General features: G+C 35.0%; 2 protein-coding genes across 3 annotated transcripts in view; both read right to left on the bottom strand.

Moving 5' to 3' along the window:
- Positions 1 to 1,700: 1,700 nt before the first annotated feature.
- Positions 1,701 to 14,133, bottom strand: LOC139149334 (uncharacterized). Its single transcript, XM_070721049.1, has 5 exons — positions 12,985 to 14,133; positions 9,800 to 10,978; positions 9,136 to 9,390; positions 6,486 to 6,584; positions 1,701 to 2,406 (listed from the first exon to the last, which is right to left on the bottom strand). Exons 2-5 carry the CDS (start codon positions 10,914 to 10,916, stop codon positions 2,192 to 2,194), a joined length of 1,686 nt encoding a protein of 561 aa, XP_070577150.1. The 5' UTR covers positions 10,917 to 10,978; positions 12,985 to 14,133; the 3' UTR covers positions 1,701 to 2,191.
- Positions 14,134 to 15,719: 1,586 nt separating this feature from the next.
- LOC139149335 (MAPK/MAK/MRK overlapping kinase-like) overlaps positions 15,720 to 19,919 on the bottom strand; it is a 28,261-nt gene continuing 24,061 nt past the window's right edge. The window contains exons 12-13 of one of the 2 annotated variants that reach the window (XR_011556101.1): positions 18,773 to 19,541; positions 15,720 to 18,696 (exon numbers count right to left, since the gene is read on the bottom strand). Coding sequence is in view for 1 of the 2 variants with exons in the window: in XM_070721050.1 (XP_070577151.1) it covers positions 19,458 to 19,541 (84 nt within the window). In the remaining variant the exon portion in view is untranslated. Of the gene's footprint in view, positions 19,542 to 19,919 lie in introns of both variants that reach the window. The other variant, XM_070721050.1, reaches the window with a different exon arrangement.

Here is a 19,919-nt window from a genome sequence, read left to right on the forward strand (position 1 = left end):
GGCTGAGATGTCAAGCTGAATACTGTGTAAGACTTAACGTACTGTGGAGAGTAGAACAAGAAACTGTAGTTGACATTAAAACAATAATCGTGAAAATCACTGGGTCTTTAAAAGTACCCCATGTGTTCATTTTCGAGTCACATCTGGTGTTGTATAAGTGGGCTACAATTTGGCAAAATTTTTTCATTTATTTTTTCTGACACTAATTAGCATTTCATAACATCTGATTTAAATAGTTGTTTTTTAAAAATCTAAAATATAATATCCATTTAACAGGTATGATATAATACTTGAAATATTCTTAGTAGTTATTTCAAAATAGAGTTCTCATCACTAAAGTCTTTATGATCAAGAATTTTCAGCACAGTCATCGCATCATAATACTGTTAATTTTTTTTCTGATCAGAAAATGTCACGAGTCTCATTACAGTGTAATCAATGTCACACATGACTAGCTATCACACATGACTAGCTAAACTGCCGTTTTTAAAATACCATGACTGCATTCAGTATCAGCGTCCATCATATCATACTCAAAAGTTAAATTTGCAAACTTGATAAGAATCGCACTTGATATCAAGAATTTAATATCATAAATGTTCAATCGTGCAGATTTATGATGCCCTATTTGTAATTTGGCACTAAACATGTTAAAAAACACTGAGTAACTTACAGCGTACACGCACGACAGCAGAACAGCTTTTTAATAAAATGTCGTTATATAGAAATGATATAGGATACACAAAAAAGAAACGGAGATAAAAAGGCTGCCAAATTTTCATTGGATGCCAAACAACTCATCTAACAGCTGTGGTTAAAGCTCAAAAACTTCTTAACCATGATTTTATGAAGTGATCTGTTTTACTAGAACAAATAAATCATTCAAACTCATTTCAGAGTATAACCAGTGAAGATATGGCATTGCTTTTGACATGTTGGTTATCTACAGCAAGTTAAAAAATAGCAGAATTCAGAACAGAAACCTCACAAAACCACAAAGTGCCTCGCCGTTCAGTCTCAGGGACTGTTCTGGAATTTTTATGTAAGGATATACGGCGTACTATTTGTTTCAATTCCATCAGGATTATTGCAGAGAATTCCTAGGCAGTCACAAATCATGACTATGTGCCATTGTTGGCTTACAGTCACTGTATTCCACCTGTAACACAGCACTCACAGCCTGTGTGTGATATGACACAGCACTCACAGCCTGTGTGTGATGAAGTAGCATTATTAAAACCATACTGAAAGGCAGATCTACTCCGTTGCAATAACTGCATTAATGTCAAAGCACTGCATCCTTGCCTGATGTAAATTAATCATTTCTTTGCTCAAATATTTATGGCGAAGATTACAATTCTGGCAATGTTTAAGATTGCAATCTATAATACGTTATTGTATATCTCCACAGTTCACAAGGACATGGATAGTTTTAAATCTCGATGGGAAATTGTACAGCTCTAATATTTAGCCATTATTACAGAATGGGCAGTGCAATGCCCTGAAGAACATTCACAAATTCAGTGCTATTTTGACATTTTTCTCCATCAATGTACAGACAACAAATTGCACATCATTTCTTAACCATGAGCCTTATAATATATATATATATATATATATATATATATATATTATATATATATATATATATATATATATATATATATATATATATAATATTATGTATAATATATATATTGTTTCTAATACTTCTTAGTAAACAAATTATGCAATTCATTTTCTCAACATGCTTAGCTCAAGGCTGCAGGCTCTGTGCAAGCCACTTTGTTCGAGGAACTGTTTAATTGTAACTGCCGGTGCTGTGCGCAAGTATGGTTTTTGTATTTCAACAGAAAGATCGAGGCTTTGTTTAAGAGAAGTGAATGTTTTCAATTCAAGGCAGGAAATCTGTCTCAGACCACTATAAAACCATTTCAATAGTCTCAGTTCACGCCTTCAAATTGACGGAGAGAAACATGTGCCTAAACCTGCACGACACTTCATTCAAGAATCATTTAATTTCATGAGCGTGGTTTTCACAGAATATTTTGTGAAGACATCAAAGATCTGCATCACTGGTAATGTCTCCTGGAAGCCAGACTTTTCCTGTGAATTAAATAACTCACAAAAAAAGGAGAAGAGAAAGCCGACCTGTGTTTTCCAACACAATATCATGTTTGATGAAATTCAGTCAGACATCCCCTTCACCCTTGTCATTTTGGAGTACTCCATACTGCTGTAATTTCTCTTTGACCTTCTGCGTCTCGGTCGCGAGGAGATCATCACTGTGGAAATTAAAATACGGAATTGCGCCCAATAGCACTGCAGGCCATCCATCGGGAATGCAGTGTGGCTCCATCATTAGAGGGATGATTGGTTTCAGTAGCTTACATGCGTATGTTGCCTCTGGAAGATTAAAAAACAACAATATGTCACTGATCAAAGCTCTGTAATCTGTGTGTAACTTAAAACTTAAATGATCGAGGCAGTTTCTCATACAATCATGACATTAAATTTACACACTGAAGTATATTAAGGCTTAAGGAATTTGTGTCACCTACAGAAATTGATATACAATTGTGTGAAAAATCCTTAAGAAAAAAAGGTAATCTATATGATCTAAAATGCATTAATCAACTGAAATTTTGATTTGAAATAACTTAGCAACTCTCTACCATACACAATTAAGCAAGGTAAACTTGAAATTTGTACTTTGGTGCCAGGTGCTGGGCCGCAAAGTTTGCCCATTGCAAGTAATTCACTATGAAATCTAGGAACCAGTTGACTCATACACATGACTTAATAGTTCTCAAAACAGCCTGCAGGTATTGAGAAAGAGGAAAGGGCTGAAGTGAAAAAGCCACTGAGAGCTTATAGACTCCGACTGTGAGCACTATAAGGAAGGTACACACTGCAGTCTCCATCAGAGCATGATTTGAAGCCTGTAAACTGCATGTTTTTAATAATCCTTCACCAATTTTACAATGACTATGGGGATCCAGCATCAAAGAAGCTGGAAAACGCCGCCACAAAAGAAACGATATGACCTCCGACCAGTGTCTATTATTTCCGTGGCATCGCAAAATCTACAAGCAATTTGCAAAAGAAAAAACTGCAGCGACTCTCCAGAAAGTATGTCAGACGATTACTTCTAACATGTCATATAGTAAATGAAGCTCTGAGCGCTTTTATGAAAAGTAAAGCAGTGTACAGTACAGAGCTGGCAGACTCTTGGGTAGGGATGGATTCAGGGTAATCAGCCGCATCATGTATCTTTAAAGTACGTCACATTTTAATTTGTAATAGTTATACTGGAAAAATGGCTCCTTGTTACCATCATAACAATAAATGAAGATTTTTGTATGTTCCGAAGGATGAACGTTTCTCAAACGACTTGAATGGTAACCATGATGATGACAACCTTCAGGTTGAAGAGAATTTCTCATGTAGATACGGATGAGTGAGAAGTACAATTCTTTGACTGGAACATTCCAGTTACCATGGCAATGGGCACTAAAATATACTAAAAGAAAAACTGGAGCAATATTGAGGAAAACCGTCATGCTCAACAACACATTTAATGTCACTGTGTTGTTGAATCCAATTGCAGAAACTGCTGCCAGCAGTCTCTATCATTGCTTCAAAGGTGTATATTTCATAGGGAACGCAGGGCGATACAATTAGCCACATACTACAGCGAGAATGAATGCTTCGTGAAACTGATGTTTGTGTACCAATCATCAAAAGTTATGGTGTTTGAGTTTGACTGCAAAAACGCCTGATTACAGTAGAACATAGAAATAATTATGGAATCAGCAATCTACATAACTAATTGACTGTAATCTTAAAATCAGTTGGGGTCCACATTCAAACGTAATAGCACTCTGGGTGGTGTCATTTCTGATTTTTAAATAAAAACTTATACAAGACTGTAATATTACTAAACAAGCAACATAGCAGCTGGCTAAAACTGCTCAAATGTGATATTTCAAAGAACATGACAGAAGAAAATCTGACTCTTTATTGTTCTCAGATTACCGGTACACTCCATATTGACAATTAATACAATGTTAAGTGTTAGCTACATACAGTTTCAAAAATCAAAACAAATGGCATACACATTGTAGAAAATAAAATTTCACAGTCAAAATGTTCGATGAAAGGACAGACAAACCTGAATCAATCAATCAGGAATCTATTTACTAAGAATGAAAGCTATCAGATATGTGAAGTCAGCTATAGAATATGTTACAATAAGAACCATATATGAACTGAAAATGCTCCCATGTTCCAGTATATGTTGCAGTTGTCTTTAAATTGACACTTTTCTGTGACAGGTTTCATTGCCATGTTTTTGTAACTTCATTGCAACATCACAAGAAATATTCATCATGTACAGCTTCAACTGAAAAACTTGTTGAGTATACAAATTAGAAATTAAGCTGAATTGAAAATGTTAATTAAAATTTCTTTCACTGCATGCTGCCATATCATTGAATTATCATCCTGTGTGGCAAGTTTAATTGCTTTTGGTCAAGTGATTCAAGTTTTACATGCCAAATTGTGAAAGCTCATAAAATATGCAAATTACAAATTAGCTAATGTGAAATGAAAAATGTCTTTCACTTCTTTAAATAACATTGTCCCACCAAAATACAAAGTAAAGTTTCCATAACTTTGGCACACTCCTTCCGTTTAACTTTTACTAATTGGTAAAGATGATTAAATATGCATATTACCAATAAGCTGACATGAAAATGCTATTAATATCTTGCACTACAGTTTCATAATCATATCATCAACATAGCAAATTTCATCAACTTCGGTCATGTCCTTTCATCTTAATTGCTAAACTTTATTAAATGTGCAATTAAGTAATTAGCTGATGTAGAAATGAAAGATGACTATCGTTAATGTTATATCATATTATCTTCCATGTACATAGCAAGTATCATCAACTTTGGCCAAGTATAGCCAAAGTTCCTTTATTATTCAAATTAATTATTAGATCGTGTAAAAATGGTAAACAACTTTCACTAAAAGTGTACCATAGTATCTTCAATTTATATTGCAAGTCTAATTAACTTTGGTCAAATCAATTCAGATATGTATCCCTAATTAGACAAGTTCCTTAAATATGCAAATATGTAATTAGCGGATATACAAGTGTGCTAAATGACCCGGGGTAATTACTGTTAAATTATAGTATCTGCAATGTACATATTGAAATATATATCTCCATTTAGGAAAGTTTATAATATGCAAATGAGCAGTGCCATTGTCATAAAAGATGTAAAAGTTTATGACATATGATATGGTCATTCTGAAAATGGTAAATAAACAATTATGTAAATTAGTTTTAATTATGAAAGCCACACCCACCAAAAACTAATCATTACTTGTCATTCCTAAACAGAATCTATGTACTAGATTTTATTGTTTTGGTAGATATTGCTGCTGCCAGTAAATTGAAACTTTTGCCATATGTTTGCAACTTCATTGAAATTGTTATGATCAACATCATGAACAATATTCACGGCAGATTAATTCCAAAGGTCATTAAGCGCACAAATATATAATTTGCTGAAATAAAAATACTGAATTTCTTCGACTGCTGTCATTGTATCACCACTTTATATAGCAAGTGTAATTGCCTTCAGTCAAGTCCTTCAAGCTTTAAATGTGAAAGCTTATTAGATATGCAAATTGTAAATTAGCTGACATGAAAATGCAAAATATTTTTCACTAGCAATTGTCTCATCAATATATATAGCAAGTTTCATAAACTTTTGCAGAGTCCCTCCAGCCTATATATCTAACTGGGAAGGATAATTAAATATGCAAATTACTAAATAACTGGCATAAAAGTGTTAAACAACTTTCAGTAATATTTTATCATAGTATCTTTAATCTGCATAGCATGTTTTACCAACTTTGATAAAGTCTATTCAGATGTATCTCTAATTAGAAAGTTCATTAAATATGCAAATAATAATTAGTTTATCTACAAATGCTAAAACAACCTGCATGAATGTTAGATCATAGAATATCCAATGTACATAGCAAGTTTCATCAATTTTGATCGAGTCAATCAAGGTGTAAATCCCTAATTAAGGGAAGTTTGTTATATATGCAAATTAGCAATTAACTTGGAGTTCATCCCTTAGTATCCTAGTGTGATCAACATTTGTAGAAATTCTAATCAAATTTTGGGTAGTGGTTGTCAATGTATATCCGTTTTTTCTACAGTCATTAATTATGTAAATAAGCATAAAAAATGAAAGCCACATACACTCACCAAAACCTAATCAGTTCTTGACATTTGCAAACTGAATTGATGTACCAGATTTTATTCTGATCCAATAACCCATTATTGAGATATCTGCAACAGACAGTTGAGACAGACAGACATCCCTGTGACATTAGCTCATATGAGTGAACATGTGAGCTGAAACAAAAAGAACAAAAAAGGAAATATTGATTACCTGAACGGCTCATGGGATCATCTTTGTATCTTTGTGACATGCAAATGATTACAGCACCAGCCTTCTCTATTGCATCAGCCATTTCAATTATATCACCATCTGAGAAAATAAAACAAACAGGAAATTGCTAAGACATGAAAATTTAAAAACAAGATAGCCTAAATATATTTTACCGGATTTCTGAAAGTATTTTTTCCTAAATTATTCCTCATTTCTTGAGAGTGAGTGAAAACGTGACAGTTTCTAAACCATAAACATAAAAGTTAACTACCTCTGTGATATCACCAGATGAAAAACATCAATTTCACTTTATTTCATGCATCTCATTCAATCACACTCATATATCAATACCAATTTCCCCAGTTGACTATTTTCCACTGACCAACCTTTTTTGTCATCTCATAATTCTGATTGAGACCAATGTGCATGGTCGAGCTGAAATTGAGATTGTGAAGGGAAATGAACTCGAAATATTATTTCTCTGTATGCACCCATGAACTTTGGAAGATCAAATCAAATCAGACTTGCCTAAATGAAACAGATCACTCACATTAAAACAACTCTTTGTTTTGTGACTTTTTTGTAAAATTAGCAGATCTACCTACCAGATATTGCTGAGTTTTTTATACATTGCATATTTACGCCTACTTTATCTGTTTGTTCCAGTTGCATTACATTTTTTCCATTACATTTTGATAGCCTCAGTGCATAGCAATATATAGTGAAATTCGAAATCCTCACTTTTACTGGCTTGTAATCGGAAGATACAAAAGCTTAGAAGAGCGAGCTCGTTTCATGGTATGACTCATGCTCTTTTAGAATCCCTGCTCCAGGAAGAGAAAACGCCACTAATTAGCATGAAAATGTCAGTGTGAGCCACTAGTCGATGTTATTTCTGTCACTGACCTCCAACAAAAATTTTAAAGCTAAAGCCACACTTGCCACTTTCCTATGATACAGCACTGAATACTCTAAAGCAAACTTATTTTACCTAATAAAGGCATTAATTTTCCATTTTGATGGTAATTTTAAGGATACACTGAAGAGCATTTGAAAGATATGCTATGAAAATTTCCTGAACCATTTCTGAACAGCACACAATTTGAACTCGTTGCAGAAACAATGTCTCCTACACATTAAAACATCATGCCAATTTACTACCAGAATACTGTGAATCTAAGTACCCAGCTGAAAAACACATCCATGGCACTGAGGAAACATTTTGAGCAAACCTCTTCAAGATGTTTGGGATGAAGGCTATGCCTATTAGATAAGCACAAGTTAATTCATTGGTATCTACAGTACTGGCTCTATACCGACATACCGGTAACTGAGAAACATGTAAAAATAGTATTTCATCTCTCGGCAATTTCTATATTATCAACATAACTCCTTTCCTGTTCCAGAATTCCTGTCATTTTTCTTTAGAACTTATATTGAACATCTTTGTGAAAAATTCCGTGTGAATGAACAGATCTATAATGTAAAAAAAAACAAAGTCCTTGATGCTCTGACTTAATCAGTATTTCAGTTTCCAGTTCAAGGTAATTCCCTTATTGATATACATTGAAAAATCTGACGGATTGATGAACCATGTGTGGCATTACTTGAATCCATCCAAACATCAAGATACTCATGATTGGATGTCTGGCTTCCATGACCTTTGAGAGATTCCCTGAACAGCATCCCTACAAATACACATAAAAGAACAATCCTCTACAACAAGATTTGATTTTTTGGGGGGGAAAGGCCACTACAGGACTGCAATGATCTTCTATTGATGTAATATACAATGCGTATAAATTAATTTATATATCTAACATTGATAAAGTCATCATCAGGGAGAAAAATTTGTTTGTTTCAAGCAAATTGCTGTGTGAAATGCTGTATTAGTGACTATCAATTGAAATATAGATATTCAGGTTTCAATCAAACCTGTGACTATGCTGGAATGTACATTGCGCAAACTGGAGGAATAATAAACTAACTCATAACAAGCACAAATGCTGACTTTGACGAAATGCTTGATGAAAGACCGTGAATTCAGTAAATCCTTGAAGTCAATCAGTGATTTTGATACATGTTTAAGTCAGCAAAGGTTAGTAAACCACAGAGTGCCGACTAAATTACTGCCTCCACGGAATTATTGCTAAAGCAATTTACAGTGGCCCTTTCTAACCCCTACAGTTGGATTTTAAATTTAATGGAGCTAGCACGCACTTTTTGAAGAATAAAATGAAACACTTGATTTTACTTTGTATAGAATTTATACTCTGTACTTTTTAAGTTCCTTTAAATTTCTTCTCTCTTTTTCAGTAAAAATTGAATAAAACTATCATCAAGTATATATATATGGAGCAAAAGTACAAATTTTGAAGACTTTTTTATTCCAAGCAGTTCCATTCATTCTGGAATCCTTTTATACTAGAATTGATAAGTTTCTGACACTAATCTATAAGAAGTAATGTCTTTGCTTGAAATGAGCGATACATGATATGTGTTAAATAGATTTGGCAGATTTCATTCTTTTTTCTGATATACACTCTCTGCCTCACACTTAGAAGGCTGGTCACGTAGACTGAGAATCCCCTACAACATAGTATTTGATTAGATCTGGAAGATTATTTAGTACAGTGTATCTGAAACCTACCCATTTTCTCAACATTCATCCAGACTTTGTATCCATCTTCTCTCAGGGTATCTCGGAGTTTAATCACCCTAGCTTGCAGATCCCACTGGTAACTAATCATTACGTGTGCTCTACTGTCCAAACTAATCTTTCTTTCATTCCTGTCTTCTTCATCGGCATCCGACGACCTTTCACCTTGCTGTAGCTCCCATAACGCACCACAACAGACACTGAATAACTCGCTGTTTAGTGTTTTCAGTTTAAGTGATGTTAAAGCTGAAAGGAAGGGATAATATTTTTCAATCTTTGACGACAGTGATGAAGATAAAACGAGACTTTTTTTACAGACAAATTCAATAAAGTGTGTGTGTATATATATAGATATACATATATATATATTTTGATACGTATACAGTATTTACAAATATTCATTGCAATAAATTTTACTGTACACATACACACACATATATATATATATTATATATATATATATATATATATATATATATATATATATATATATATATATATATATATATATATATATATATATATATATATGTTTAAAGTAAAATCTAAAATTGTATGCCTAACTTTCTCTTTCTTGTATTCTATTTTAATTGTACACCTTATTGTGGAAGAAACATATCTAATCTGCACTATTTATTTTGTATATTGTACGTACCTTGAAGACAACCTTCTTCATTCTTGATTTTGTGTTTATTAGCCGGTGGAAATGCTAAAGTCCAGATTCCCCTGGCAGTCAATATTTGCTCTTGCTCAGTGCAATTAGACTGCAGCATAGTCACATAGAGTGGCAGGGCACCATTCTCAACAATCATTACCTTGTTTGTATCGTGTATGGCAAAGTGGTTCAACCCGTTAACAATTTCCGACGCCGAGAAACGATAATTTTTGGATATGTGGCTGGGGCTTTGGAGTGCGCTCTCCAGTAAACCGATAATGAATTGGAGGTTTCCTGGTCCGGCATTCAGTTGTTCGTTTTCCTGCTCGTCAATAATGTAAGAAAGACAAAGCAGAGCCTTGCATTTCACGTTTGGGTATGACGAGCTCTGGTATTTGTTCAGAAGCGCTACAGCATTCGCTGAGCGATACAGATTCCTGTTTTCTGGACACATACGTATGCAATTATGCAGAATACCTAGTGTACCCTTGATTAAATATCTCTTCTCATTACTTCGCAAAGTTGGTACATCTAGCTTGGGATTGACCAAATCAGTTAGTAATAGATTAATAGCACCGCTACACCCCATCGCTTTTCCGAACACTCCAGACAAATCACTGTAGTTCCACGCGATTACTTTTAATTTCTTGAGGCATTTCATGGCCTGTAAGTTTTCCTTAGCAAACAGGTCAAGCTTATGCAGAGAGGTCCAAATTTTCACAAAGAGTTCGGCAAAGCCTAAACTTGCCAGCTCATCACCGAGACAGTGTCTTCTCTTTCTTTCATGGATGTCATAGAGGCAGGCTGAAATTCTGTGCAGTGAAAGCGCCACAGTCTCCGCGCTGTAATCCTTGCAGCCGTTCATTATTCTCATTTCTTTCTGGAATTTCTCCTTGGTCGCTTCGAGCACAGCTTTGAATTCTTCCTCTGTCATTGATTTTCTCCTGGGTTCTCCGTGAGATTCATTGTCGTTGTGGTCATCATTGCGGCAGCTTATGTCTTCATCTTCATTTTGACTGTGGTGGTTTGTTTGTTTGTAGGTACCAGGTCTCTCGTTATCAGCACGATCACCATCGTCTTTGGTTTCCGCATCCTTAATACTACTGGAACAACCCATGATGGTGATGATGATGAAGACAGGGGCTCAGTTCAAGTTCAACTCTTCTATCTTTTCAAAACCTGTGCAGAATAAAATAATATTTAAAAGATCTTAAAATGCAACAAAATTTGAAAATGTAATTCATGTGGTACAGCAGAGAAGATCTGAAAATAAAAATGAAAACATTTAATATTGAATTTTCCAACACACAGAAAAAAACTTCTGTCTTAACAAGGATGCAATTTTATAATTTTTCACACATATTTTTTTTTATGTCAAATAATGGACCACTTTATTAATATTTTTCCTAAAGTAAAAACTATGAAATACCATTAATTCAGTTTATCAACTTGGTATTTAAAGGACATGCAGGGAGTGATTGAAATCATTTCTAACACATGTTGATGTACAGTCCATGCATGATAACCACATGCATCATTCAAGTATTGAATGATACAACAATCTGTGGTAAGTGACAACTAAAAAGAATGGGATAATGCTACGCTCTATTAAAAGTTCAAGATTATCTGAATAGGAATGTATCTTCTTATCTCAAAAATACAAAATTTACAAACAAATGAGGGTTGTGCATATCATTCTTCAGTTTTGCCGATAAGCTCTTCATATGTTTGGTTGCTGTATATCACAAAAAGCATTTTGAAAAGGAAGGTATTTTTTGAAAATAACTGAAATTCTTGTTAAATTGACACATTCTATATGTTTTCTATTATACCACTAGTTCCTTGAAAACAAAATTTCTGTCACTCTTTAACCAGACTCTAATCTTCAACATACGCCTCAGCCCTACAGTCACAAGAGCCAAGCACTCTGCTATAAAAGCAATTTCACTTGATTTGTTCTGGAATTCTGTACTAAGAGTCAAATTCTGCATGAAATATTCACATCTAATCCTGGCATTTCACACCAAGCCACACTGCAGGCTTTGGGGTAAACTGCAAATTTACTTTTTGGCAAAAAATGATTACTTTCCTAAAATTATTTTACGCAAACTGATTTGAAAGCATACCAAATTAATAACCCCAGTGTTAAATTATACCCTTGCCTAAAAGTTACAAAATTTCTGTTGTGCCAACTAAATCTTTTGAATGGATCTGAAATTACAAACATCCACTGATACCTGATAATAAACTTAAAAATATCATCTAAAACCAAGATAAAATATCAAAATGGCAGTACATCATTATCAATTATTGTTCTGACTTTTGTCTTAAATAATAAACTTTAAAAACTGAGAATGTGCAGTTCACTTTACCTGCAAATTTTCAAACCTGACACATGCTACTTTTCATTAACCATATAGCTTACCCATAGTTGATGAACTTCCTGGAATCCATCAGAAGTACATGTTGGAACAAATTTGCAAATGATGATCGATGTCAATTTACAAATTAATGTATACATTTACATACCCAGCCAATTGTCGATCATCTTTCCAGTGTAATTTCCTGGCAGGGGTTTAATTAACAGCGTGCCACTTTGGTGAATGTACTTACCAACACCATAGAAACTAACGCACGGACTTCAGGGGTCTAATGTGTGAAAACGTGAGCGGTGCATGAACTGAGGTTTTTCTCACAGGCAAAGGTAGTGCGGTTTCTTCTTTCCGAGAAAATGTATCTCAGAATTTAACATTAAAAGGGGTTTTGTACATGTTCGATTTGATGTTTGCTGTTTCTATGGTAACATCAGAAAATTTATAGAGTTTGGGTTGAAAGGGAGTCAAAATCCAAGGCTTTCAAGGAACGTCTTAACAATACTGCCAATGACATTCAAACCTGTCTAGTACATGAAATACATTGTGAAGCGAAAAAAATTCCCAAGGAAAATTGGAGGGAATAAAGAGGAAAAAAACCATCTTGGGTAGAAAATTTCAAAAGAAAAATTGTGAAGAGAATGCACTGATGTTGATGTTGTATAACACCTCGCCGATGCAATTTTCGAACATATATACTAGCAAGTTCACTGAGAAAGAAAGGCAATTTCAAAGTTAACTGCGCGTAATGAATTAACTTTCCACACATGCAGCAATTACTATGTCATATATACAATTGCTTGAATACCTTACCCGAACCTGACCGAACTGATCAGCTGATCTTCTCAATTGAAAAAATGTCACTTTCCAGACGAGCTGTCGGGAGATCTTCGCGGACAAGTGTGGGCGTTCCAACTATACACTCTTTTCATTTGCTTACGGCTTCCGATGGCAAGGATTGCCCGGATCTCGTGTCGATGACGGCGTGTGTACACGCTGGGCTCGAGGTTTTCCTCTGTTTACATTTCCGCTGTCATGGTGCCAACGCAACTTGCACGGACACCTCCTGAAAACTCTGTACCAACTGAAACTGCTGTCATGTCATCGGTCTTTCGTTTGGCTGATTTACAGCTTAGCACTATCGTTTGCCAGATCGGATTTCACCACCCACTCTTTCTCCTCTCTTATCTACGCCGGTGTACAGATGTTGAAACTTGATACGGATAGAAGTGCACAGTAAAGTGTCGCGGTCGGCGTGTGTAGAGGTATACTCCATTAAATATAATTGGCGGGAAAATCGCACGTGTCTCAGTCAGTTCACGTTTCATAGAGTACTATAGCATTTAGGAATTAGATATAGAAGTTAGCCTACAGCAGCCAAATATAACACTCCCTTGATTTTAAACCTCCCTGCATGATTTCTGCAAGAGTACCACTCGGGTACAGCCAACTGGTAAATTCGGCCAAACACGTTTCGAAGGCTGATATACTGATTTTACATAGTTTTGACCATAACATTAAAATTTGCAGAATTTGGAATGGGAAGTGGACCTGTTCGTAACTACTTTACTGCCCTCCCACAAGCATATACGGAAAATATGCCCTCCCGCTGAATTATGATGTCAAGTGCCCTCCAGTATCTATACTGCCCGTTCCCCACAACCGTTCAAGCTCCCAGCTGCCTTCTCCCAACCACTTACAATTCCCCTTAGCCCACTAGATGTACATTTCCTACATGCACATGTACATTTCATTACGCACTATTTATCTATCATCGCGCTGACCACTACTCTATCAATAACGTTTCTGCTAAGTTGTGCGGAAATATGAAATCTGCTCAAATGGCATAGCATATACCCATAAAATATTACGTGCTACTCCGAAACGTTTACCCTTTTACATGTCTGTGTTCCAGCGATCATCACACACAAAGTTTGCGGCGCGCGGCAAACTGCATACGAGGGGCAAGGGAAACGAGTCTCACAGAAGGAAAGCCCACGGATAGCGCCTTCAAGCGACGAATCGTCACAAATCATGCAGAGACACGTGCATATCCGCTGTGCAGTGGCGGAGAATAAATTTGAACAAAGTCGGGTTCTAACATACACAAACAAAGGTTCATGATGCATGTAATATATGTTTATTATTTCAACCGGATTTATTTAATGATTTTTGTAATGCTCAAATTAGTTTATTGTTGGCACATCACCATGCCAACAACCTACACTTGAACTTCCCGGTATCTATCAACTTACAAACTTGGAATTTCAAGATATCCAGTTCATTTACAGCAAAGGAGTGTATTCGCACAGTTTATGATAGTTCCTGTTACAAGTATTTTGAAAAAATTTAACCAAACAAGGTTTAAAAAAACATCAAATTTTGCATTACTTTTGTAAACTTTGATGAATATACCATTAATGTATGTATGTATGTATGTATGTATGTATGTATGTATCCCCATTGGTCTATCTATGCATACATACATAAATACATACATACATACATACATACATACATACATACATACATACATACATACATACATACATACATACATACATACTTGTGTAGTACAGAGATAAGTGAACACATGACACATCTACACACACACACACACACACACACACACACACTTTTTTTGCCTTCAACTTGTAACTTTTAATCAACTTTTCAGAAACACACTTGCTCACTGGTTAGAGTTATTAGCGCCCTCTATAGTTCATATATTGTAAATTATAAAGTCTTCATTATGGAGTATTTTACTCCCTTTCTTGTTCCATCTATTATCATGGTTATTGTAATGTTTAGATTTTGTCAATCAACATTATCAAATTAACTACATCCTAGTCACTAATGACTGCTACAAAATGTGGAAATTAAATACAACCTGCGTCTCAACCAAAAACCTTTATGAAGCACCTATGGAAGTGTCTACAGTCATCATTAATACTCCACTTGTCTAACTCTTTCACCACCAGACTGTGGAATATTCCCTTTGTTTGACAATACCCGGTATATACAACAAATTGAAGATGAAGTTTCATTTAGCTCTTCATGGTGCATGGACAACAACACCACCTGCCTGCTGTATTTGCATGATTCACAAGGTTTAAAAGTCTCTCAAACAATAATGGTGATAGTATATAAGAATAAGAAACTGGATTGTAAGATTGCACACTGCTCAGGGATCTAAAGAGGCAATTTGGTGTCTTTTGTGGAGGCCTTGGACTTTGGTTCAGGTGAAAAAAACTTGGAAGTATATCATTTCCACTGGGTCTCACAGGAAGGCTGATCAAAACACAAGATGTTCTGTGAAATCTTGTGGGATCATTTTGATTGTGATTGCTATTCCTGACTTGACAATAAATGTTGGTGATTCTCCTTACCCTTTGAACCTTGTATGGGATAAAACTCTACTTGATGTCAAAGGTCATCAGGGGTCGAAGTTCAAAAGGTTAACAGTAAATGGCATTCATAACAGGTCATAGAATTGGCATGTCAGAGACATGATGAATAACAGAAACAAACACAGTGGCACTGCAATATTCTATTACATTAATTTTTTATTATACAGTTCCTCCCCGCCCATACATGTAAATTTATTGTGTGTTTTTCTTTAGAAGGACGGATTATAAGTTTGCGTGGTACTTGAACGAATTTAAAAGAGTTGAAACTTTTTGATGCAGTTTCCATGTCACAAAACTTCACAAGTGGTATGTTAACACAAATTCATCACAGTTTAATCCACTGTGTGAAAATACACATTGCTTTCTTCTAAAAAAAAATGCAGAGTACATAAACCCACATGTAAACTATCAAGAATTTACTTTAGTGAAAAATAAAAGTTTGGCAAAACTAATTTCGATTGAAATTTACCATAACACAAAGTTTTGGATTCTTATTTCTTAGTTACCTGAAAGAGAAATATCCCTGATTCAAAGACTGTAGTCGACAGAAAGAGTTGTTGCTGAGATACTGAAATGAATTATCACCATGTGATGTTTTCTGCTGGTAAATTCTCTGTAATGAAATAGTACCTAAATGAGGGAATTAATCCTTTTACCACAATGGTTTTGCCCAACTCCATTGTTTGCAATGGCGAGTGTAAATCTGTTTAAATTGAAAAAAGGTAGAAAGGTTGAGGGATTGACCATCACATCTTGTGGGGGGGGGTTGTCAAATATGAATATATTTTAAACATTATTGCCTTCCCTCTTTTGCAGGAAAACCTTCACATTACTTGCAAATGAAAACAAGGAGAGTTGGGAATCCCTTAAAAAGTATGCACATGTTCCTTAATGCTATGATATGTATCACATCATGTCTTGGAACTGGGCGAAAAAAACTTGCAAATTTCATCCTGACTACTTCTCGAAAGGTAAAATATGGTCTACCTCTGACTGTCACGTTTTTAAACATTGAACTGGAGAGTTTTGTTTCATTCCACTGTTTGGGCATGGATAAAAGGACGGATAGCAATCATGTGAAAGACTAAGAATTCAAAACTTGGCATTTTGGCTCTAACAGAGAAGCCAAGGATGTTAGTTGACATGTCTAACATTAAATTAATCTAACTGATAATACACAATTTTGTTCAATCATGTCACATGCTTCCACGTAGTTGCCAAGCAACATGCTTCCACTCTGTCATAGTTCAAATAATATAATAAAACTTTCTTGATAGCATTGATACCTCTTCATACGTCCATAATTCAGGTGTAAAAACGTAACATCAAAAGTAGTACTGACAAAGGTGATTGAACAAACAATATACAAAGAAATCCAGTTTTTACAATAAAATGTTAAGAGTGGTATTATTTTTTACCCAAATTAAAACAAATTATTCAAAAATCTCAAATATTTACATAATCTTACAATCATTTTATATTTCCTTAGTGGCACGGCTAAAATACTCTTCCAAGCTGCGTCTTTGAAATATCAGATTTCAGTCATGATCAGTGATAAAAGAAGTTCATTCAGCAATTCTTACAGAGGGTCATATCAAAGGCTATGTACAACAAACACACTTATGTTGAAATGTCCTATTTCTAACATGATTTCATCTTCTTCAATGTTCATGAAGGATCTGGAACTGTAGTTGCTTTGTTAAATTACGCCATACAGCAACCCCTAGGTTGCAACACACTTTTAATGCTGGCCAGTTTCTGTTCATTCTCGTTGGATACTCATTGGCATTTTCCTGTGATAAAATTCTTCTGAAGAGGTCACCTTCAGTAAATCTTTGAATACTTGCCCCAGCCATCTACCAACTTACATATTAAAAATAGCCCACCATGAATTCATTTTCATCTCCTAAGTAATATGATAAGACATATGCAATTTTCTCGAAAATTGTTTATGCACAAAATTTGACCAAACCAGGGCTAAAGAACACTGCTTTGCCCATGACTAAACCTGTTCTTGGTAAACGATGTGGTTCCACGGTAACTGGCATTCAACCCGCCAATGATATCCAACATAAAGAGTGAAGCAAAGTAGTTGGCTGACACAGCTCAAAGCAATATCTCATATATTAAAAATATACAAAGAAATTAAAGTATTCAAATACATTTATCAACACTTGTTTCAATGGTTGTCATTTTACTTCAGGGCAGATCTGACTATCAATGAACAACATGCAGTTGTATATTTCAGGGCAGACCTATTGCTTATACCAAGCAAGGTCCAATATCTCCTTAAATACCAGATAATTACTGTCAATATAAGTGACCTTACCACATGACAAGGCACTTACAACATTACATTGGAGGGTGAGAGACTGAACGCCAGTATCAGTCTAATGGACGGAGTCTGTATATATACAAGTATACATTTTGATCAAGTTTCACAAATATTCAAAGCTGACAGATGTATTTCAATCTTGGAGTATATTTTACAAATGACATTAAATAATTCTTCATCAAATATTCTGATAGAGTTAATTCATGCTGCTTTTTTTCATGCCCCACTTTACTTTCTTGACTTTGGTGTGTTTAGTATTCTAGTGAGAGGTGACTTATACCGGTACGTCAGCATTCACACAACTGAAGCCATGTTGATGCAATTTGTTGGTATTGTACAAGCACTCTGAGAGATGAACAGAACACCAGAACATCAATCCAAGATATTTCCTTACATTTCTGGCATGACCATTGTACTCCGTAATTTTCATTGGTTATTTTTTCTGTTGCTATAAGCAGGTCAATGCGAGTAGAAATACAAGTTATTGGGACGGGAATTCTCTTGAGTTGAGGTGGTTAAAGGGCAATAGTTATCAGGTCTTCACGTTTGTGACTTTTCTACTTGTAGAAAGCATTTCATATCCCACAGTGCAGGACTGGTGTAAAGCAAATTTGGTCTAAAATAGTCATTGTGGAGGATGTTCATGTAGGATTTTTGACACTATGGAACTGACCACTATTAATCTTTGTAGTTTCCCATTTCCTAATACACTGCTGAGTCTGCAATAGTTGCCATTTTGCTTTTCCTACTGAAATCACAACATATGCACAGACATTAATCCTTTGCACCTTGATCCCCTGGTACTCTATGATGTCATCGGACATTTATGTCTGAGCCGAGTTCAAAGGGTTAATACTGGACTTCTGTTGTGTGGGTCCCATATGTACAGACCTGAAAACTATGCCCCTTATCCACAATTGTGAATAACGCCACATGAATTATAGCCATGGATCCTTGTTTTTTTAAGTCAGAAATTTAACATAGTGAGAAAAAAATCTGATCATTAAAGCCACGACAATGAAGAGCACAGGTGTCAAACTTTGAATGAACATGTTTTGTTAGAATTCATCAGGACCAAAAAATCAACCATTTACAATTTTTAGAGATTATGTCTTACAAAAATAGAAACTTCTACATAGCAAAATTTACACATCCATGATCTGAGAGATCGTAGAAGATGAAAACAAAATAAAACAAATTTCATTCAGTAAGCTCTATACAATTTATAACTATCAGTTAAGAAACTGATAAAAATACTGTTCCTTTTTTTTTCAATGGTGTAAAATCTGGAAAAAAATAGGTAAATGTCATTTATTTGTGGCATACATCACTTGGTAGCCAAAGCCAGACCATATCTCCATGTACTTTCAACTCCACAGTGATTGCCAGTTACTGTTCCAACACTTACATCAAATGGAAGTTCATGCAAGGGATGGATTTCCAGACTGACAACATGACTGTGAATTACATGCATGTCAAGATATAGCTCTTCTTTCCATAAGTCTTTTCTGTTTTTGTTTTCCTTCCAAGAACCCTCAGCGTTAAAATCCTCCTTTCCCTCTGTCTATGGATGGAAGCTGATAATGACCGTACATATTCTTGGTGTGAGTGTCGTAGTTTGTGGCCTGCAAAGAAATGACAGACAGTATGGTTGTTAATGTTTTAAATTATGATGGAAGGATTGACAGCAATACACAGCAGTGTGATGTTGAAGATCATAGATTAAATAAAGTTTTCACTGGCTTATTTTGTGATCATCGAAAATTTAATTTTACCCATAGAGTTGACACAGGGATGGTGGCCACTTTGAATTTCAAGTGTTAGAAAACATTTGTTTCGCAAGTACCAATTTTCCTTTATTGGAAAATTTTCATCCTTAATTTTGAAAGGATATATTTAAAGTTTCCTGGCACAAAGTTTTAGCAAAAGTTTTTCTTTAAAATTTTGGGGAATACACTTAAACTGAAATCTCAACACCATTTTCATTCATCATTAAATTCAGA

The sequence above is a fragment of the Ptychodera flava genome, chromosome 14 (genome assembly GCF_041260155.1).
Source record: "Ptychodera flava strain L36383 chromosome 14, AS_Pfla_20210202, whole genome shotgun sequence".
In the NCBI taxonomy this organism is placed as follows: Eukaryota; Metazoa; Hemichordata; class Enteropneusta; family Ptychoderidae; genus Ptychodera; species Ptychodera flava.

Bases quoted from the DNA above. Each gene is read 5' to 3' on its own strand.
- LOC139149334 (XM_070721049.1), bottom strand. From the start codon at position 10,916: ATGGGTTGTTCCAGTAGTATTAAGGATGCGGAAACCAAAGACGATGGT. The intron at 9,391-9,799 runs GTACGTACAATA...CCTTCCTTTCAG, and splicing joins TGAAGAAGGTTGTCTTCAAG to CTTTAACATCACTTAAACTG. The intron at 6,585-9,135 runs GTAGGTTTCAGA...TTATTTTCTCAG, and splicing joins GATGAATGTTGAGAAAATGG to ATGGTGATATAATTGAAATG.